The sequence below is a fragment of the Sycon ciliatum genome, chromosome 1 (genome assembly GCF_964019385.1).
Source record: "Sycon ciliatum chromosome 1, ocSycCili1.1, whole genome shotgun sequence".
Classification (NCBI taxonomy): domain Eukaryota; kingdom Metazoa; phylum Porifera; class Calcarea; order Leucosolenida; family Sycettidae; genus Sycon; species Sycon ciliatum.
The window spans coordinates 84,669,444-84,675,661 of record NC_088643.1 but is presented as its reverse complement, the minus strand read 5'-3'; the positions used below and the strand labels follow the sequence as shown (position 1 = coordinate 84,675,661).

The 6,218-nt window shown below is 49.1% G+C and overlaps 1 protein-coding gene across 1 annotated transcript; it reads right to left on the bottom strand.

Annotated features, from left to right (window-relative positions):
• Positions 1 to 797: 797 nt before the first annotated feature.
• LOC135805992 (TGF-beta receptor type-1-like) lies at positions 798 to 5,095 on the bottom strand. Its single transcript, XM_065320114.1, has 4 exons — positions 4,283 to 5,095; positions 2,861 to 3,738; positions 1,931 to 2,200; positions 798 to 1,788 (listed from the first exon to the last, which is right to left on the bottom strand). The coding sequence occupies exons 1-4, from the start codon at positions 4,626 to 4,628 to the stop codon at positions 1,312 to 1,314; spliced, it is 1,971 nt and encodes a 656-aa protein (XP_065176186.1). The 5' UTR covers positions 4,629 to 5,095; the 3' UTR covers positions 798 to 1,311.
• Positions 5,096 to 6,218: the final 1,123 nt, after the last annotated feature.

Genomic DNA, 6,218 nt, shown 5'->3' with positions numbered 1-6,218 from the left:
TATACTCGTTATGTACTCCTGCCATTGGTTGTGACCGTGCTCCTAATGGCGTGACTCATATGCCATGTGACTTTCCCAACTGATTGCTCCACCATGCACTGACAGTCTGTGTGGAGTTCAACAGAAAGCTGGGTTTAATTACGTATATTAACCTCCAATGTCTTGATCTGTTTCATTCAGATCTTGTCTGCAAGTACTGGTACATGTATCGTTAGGATAAGAGAAAATCGGTAGGTGCCCGTCCAGTGCATTTGCAGATTTGCGTGCTTCTCTTGTGGCGGGTGTATACTAGTACATGGTACCTCCAATGCATGCACACTGGAGCCAAGAGGGCGCACAGGTCACATTGCGGGGTCCCGTGTTCTGGACATAGGGTCCAAAGAGTTCCAGGCGTCTCGGTATGCCATGCATCTTGTCCTGCAATGGTTCGTTAGCAGTGGGAAGGGGATTTGTTAGCAGTGGGAAGGGGATTGGAACAAATCAAACTGAATTACTTACTGTTACTAGCAATGGCTAGTTAATTATATACTAGTATAATTATACTTGAGGCAGTGGACAACACGAGTATGTAGATAGATACCTGCAGGAATGATGTGTGAGCAGCTATTGCACCACCAGTCACATGCAGCACATAAAAATTTTAATGTTGTCCGTGACCTCTACGGGTCGGTCCTCTTTTGGAACATGTGCTCTGTGTGCGCTGGATCCGCGCGGGCGGCGTGCGGACTGCGCAGGTTACGCCGACGACACATACACAACTTTGTAGCAAAAGCCACACGCTCAAGCATGATACCGAATGCTTCGAAAGAGTTTCTGTCACTCATAATAGTACGGCTGCACATTGAAATAAAACAGCTATAGGTTACCTAAAAACTCTCTAAATTGAACATAAACTGCATAGTGTCAGCACCCACAACTGAAAATCAAGGGATTTGCTTCAAGTCAGCTTGTCTTGGAACATGCATTCTGCTAGTACTACCTGGTAGTACAGAGTAGCAGTGAAGCATTTCTCAACAGCTAGGCCAGGGAAACTACTACAAAGGGTCAACACATCCAATTACTACCGCCATGGTTAGTATCCACAGATCTCGATGCAAGAGTTCTGTACTGTACCTTTACCATAGGCTATATCTACCAATTTAGTAGTATAGTACTATCAAGATCAAGTCGGCAAGAAGCACCATGCCCATAGCCACTTCAAGAAATCAAAATATGAATAGCGCTAATCCGTCACTTATTTTACACCAGCACCTAGGCTATGGCGTAGCTGGAAAGCAGCTTTCATATCTTGCTCCGTGTCCGCATGCTAGGCTAAAGGCTGGTTTCCGAAGAGGTCGATGCGCAACTCAGTGCGTCCTCCGTTACATCATACGGACTCTCTCCTGACATTGCTGGGCTGTTATCTGAAGTATTGGCTTCGGCGCTGTGATCACCCGGTGGAGAGCTGGTATCTGTGTTTTCAACTGTACTGTGTGATGGCTCACCCGCATCAGAAACACTGGCTGCATTACCAGCTACGTTGTTGGGTGCTTGACCAATGGCCCGATCAACCAGATCATTTGTTACGCCTTGGGGTGCTTGGACAGGCCGATCAGCGTCAGTAACATGCCCATTGGGCAAAGGAGCAGCAGCAGCAGCAGTACCAGCAGGTGATGGCGGAGCGTTGCAGTCTTTGTGGAATTCTTCCAGACATGCGTGCAGCGTCTTGGTAGCGTTCAGGGCCGTCCTGCGGCCATTGGCACGTGAATTCCAGCACGACTTCATCAGATTGTCATACCGAGCCACTGCCTGGAGAGCGGGAAAGTCAACAACAAGATATTTTAACAATGAGAAGCTTTACCTATAATGCATCACCAAGAGTACATAACCACCAGCAACACCAAGCTGACGGCAGGACACACACACACACACACGCACGCAGATGTCTCACCTTGTTCTCTTTCCATTCACTGCACACAGGCGGTCGTACGTGCATCGTGCCGACCACATGAGCCCAGTCGCCTACAGATGCAAACGGTGCAACAATGCCTTCGAACGGCATGCGATGCGCCAGGCGGTTGGGCAGCATCGGGCAGCACCATATGATTTCCCACAGCAGAAGAGCAAACGCGTACATATCTAGTTGTCTGTAGGATTCAAACAGGCCAGTGTTGATGGTGTCAAGCAACAGCTCTGGGGCCATGTACCGGTGGGCTGCTGCCTGCGTAGTGCAACAAATAGAGTAACAGCGGCAGCGGCATGACAAGTAATCCTGTTAAAACAGATCCATGCTTTACTTCTACGGTTAGTTGTTTATGAACATATTCTCCTTGCTTACTATGCTTGCTTACTATGCTTGCTTACTATGCAACAACAACTACAAGGTACTGCCACAGAATGGATGCAGGGTGACTGAATCAGTGTGAGTGAGATTGGCTGTCTTGTGGGATCGACTCAAGGAGCATTACATTTCTAGCACAACAGCTGGTAGAAAATGAATGTTCCACTTCACACTGGATCATGACAAGGGAGAAGAGAGCACCCAGCAGCGGCACATGGGTTTTACCAAGAGTAGATAAACAAGAGTGCGCAACTCTGGGATGGGTTGGCCTGCGGCGGAATTTTTTGTTGACGGAATCTTTTCGACGTTGCACGCGCTGCGAGTCTTTTGGAAAGTTTTGCCTCGTGCACCTGGCCGCGCTTTACATTATAAACTCGGTGCCCAGCACGTGCTCTCACACTGCTCTGCGGCAAAATGCGCGTTTTTTTCTGAAAAAAGGTGACGTCAACAAAAAAAATTCCGCCACGGGCAGGGGTATCTGCAGATTGTGCAGAAGAGATATGGAGTTGCACACTCTTGTTTACCTACTCTTGGTTTTACCTTTGACAGGACTGGCGCTGTGTTCAGGATGGTCTTGGAGTCGGTTGCCAGCTGTGTTGCCATGGTGAGGTCAGACAGACAGCAGGTCATGTCACTCTTGATGAGAATGACATCGCTGCTGAGCGCACAGTGAGCAATGCTCGGCTTGTTGCCCATGCCCATCATCTCACTGCCGGCCGCTGCTGCCGCCGCCGCACTCGACTTGGCACGCGCAGCTCCGGCAATGGAGCTGTGCAGGTAAGCAAGACCGCTGGCTATGGAGCGCGCCAGCTGACACGCCAGGATGAAGTCGTACGACGGGTGTGCCGCTCTGAGGAAGCGCAGCAGCGTCCCGTTGTCATGGTGAGCTGTCACCAGCCACTGCTGTGTTTCCAGTTGACAATCCTGTGTGTCGGCAGCAATGAACTCCAGCAGATGATTGTGATTGAGGCCAAACGACAAATACAGACCCTTCTCCCACTTGAAAGCTTCCTCATCCTTCAGCTTAAACGTCTTTATCGACACGAACCGACTTCGCCACCTTGCACGGAGTATGTCACCATAGCGACCGGTAGATACTTTAGTGCGTGATTCAAACTCACGTGATAGAGTTCGGGCATCGAGTACTAGTGGACCACGACCACTTGAGCTGCCACCGTCCCCTATGCCCGCACAACCGTCCTCAGCCCATGGACCTTCCTCCAGCGGGCCGTGTACAACACGGCCTGCTCTCAGCTCTTCCCAGTGTTTCTGCCGCCTTCGAATGCACACCATTAACAGCAGGCAGATGATGAGGATACAGAACGCAACGGCAGATATGGAAGCAACGGTAGCTGTGGAGAGTGCACTGCTTGCCGTGGTGGTTTCGGGATCTGCTGTTGTTACAAGCAAAGCCGGTTCTGACAGTGGTAACAAAGAAACACATGGCACATATGTTCAGAACTCTCTAAATGTTCTAGTTTTTCATGGTTTCAACCGATAAACTACAGTTTTTCTTTGGGGAGAGGGTTGCGATGTTATGCAAAGCATTGCACATCACGTTCTATAATACTAGTATTCAGAGTTGTCAATCATTCTTCGGTTATGGTAGTCTGATGATTGTGCATTGGCATGAAACTCGGAGCAGCAGCAAATAACTCATTCCATTTCGTCCACAGTCAGTGGGACTAGCTATGCACGTCGTGCATTGAGCACTAGTATCGTGCGTGTGTGCCCATATGCGTGCATGTACGTGCATGTGTGTGCGTGGATGTGTGTACGTTCATGTGCACTGTGTGTGCATGTGCGTGTATGCGGGATCGTGTGCGTACATGTGGTGTCATGTGTGTGCGTGCCTGTGTGTGCATGCACTGGTATGCTCACGTGTGTACAACATTTGACGACCTTTCCTCGGCAAACATGTACCTATGTAACTTGAGCAATGCCATATCCGACAATCCTTACCTGTTGGAACAGGTCCCGAGAAGTCCACATTGCAGAACGCCACGCGGCGGCAACAACGGGTCAGCTGCCCAGGAGAGATCTCGACACAGCGTGTTGCATGCAAAATGCTTTCCTTCAAGCAGGCGTACCGTGGTGGCTCATAGAGAAAACTCACTAGACATTGCTCTCTGGGTTCGCTGTCATCAATGTAGCACGTGTTGTTGATACAGCCCGCTCCTACCGTGCAGTGACAGGGGGTTAGCGAGCTCTCATCAGCATACACACCTCTTCTACTGGCGCTAGCGATCACTACGTACACCAACACCATCGCAAAGCAGTAGCGTAAAGCTGCAAGCCTGGCCGACATACTCGCTACTACTACTTGCAACGACCCGCTTGAAATCTCTCCCCAATCAAAATGCTAGCTCTACGAGCAGCATATTTTCAGAGGCTGACTGGCTCAATCGCGTCGCTGGCTTCAACGATTGTTCACTAGTTTATCACTTGGAGAAAGACTGCCACGGTGCTCAATACTCATTGCACAGCCTAGCGATGAAGATTACCTTCGCGAGCTCCTAGGATCTTGGTCAGTGTATTGGTTCTGACAACCAGCAATGCTGTTCCCGCCGACCTCCGTGGAGTAACTCATCTCGTATTCGCGAGTTGCAAGCAGTAAAGTCGTTCGCGTGGCAGCTTTAGGCACCAACAGAAACCTGTAGGCTAGCTACTGCCGTGCAAATCAGCCACACAATCAAGAACAAAATAGCTCGACCAGCCTAGCCGAGTAGGCTGATGACTACGATAAGATCATACAAATTACAATCACATTATGGCGGGTAGAGTTCAACATAATGTGCATTGTGAATTTATGTAGACAACAATTAGCCAAAGGCAATTTCGTGATTCAACCAGAATTCCGCTGTCAAGGAGACGTTTGAGGTAAAGAAGTACATACACTGTCGACTCATACTCATAGTCGACTAGTCATAGACTCATACTCATACCGGTAGTCATTGTACAATCATGTGCATAAATGTACATAAACTGCACCACCTGGCCTATGCCTAGTCAGCTGACTGGCATGATCTGATACTTTTTTGAGTGCGACTGAGCTTCCTGACTGACATGTGCATCTAAGTACACGATACTCGCGAACAAAGCTGAGGTCAGGAACAGAAAAATGAAAAAGAGAACGCATGATGAAGTCCCCGACTACTACTACTACTGCTAGTACTAGTAGTACTACTAGTAGTACGAGACTCCTCTTCCTTTTACTATGCAGCTACATGTATGCTACATTATGTAAATGAAATTGTAAAAATAGAATGGAAGGTAGAGAGAGAGAGAGAGAGAGAGAGAGGGGGGTTTCTTCTTCTTTTACAGAGCACATAACAGTGTATTTCAACTTTTCTCCCTAAACTCCAACGCAGCCACTTACACAATCATGTGCATGGACATGTCTGATGATATTGTATAACTCAAGTATTTCAACTATCCCTGCAGATGGTCAACTTGGAGTCTGCTCCGTCTCTTCTCATTCCACAGTTCGTGGGTGGCTAGTTGGTGGTGGTGGGTGGGGGGAGAGGGGAGGGGGCGGGGGAGTTTGGGGAGGGAGAGTTGGGTCACTTCGCAGATGTCAGCATGGAGATCAGAGGGCGGACGGTGGAGACTGCCTGTCAATCACAATTACACAGGTTCTTGGATTGGCGGTGGGTCGTCATAGCAAGGCTGGCCTACAACCTGCCGTTGCACCTTACTGGGAAGAGTCTCTACCGCAAAAAATTCTTGGCGATCACCTTGATTCTCTTCTCTGGGTCCCCAGATTACCGTAGTGGTCAAGAAAGTAAGTTTCACTGGAACCGGACGTTCTTCTCCGCATTCGGACCTTAGCACCACGCCCCCCCCCCCCCTTCTACCATGCCCTAGTGTTGATACCTTGCGTGGTTTGTGCCACCAA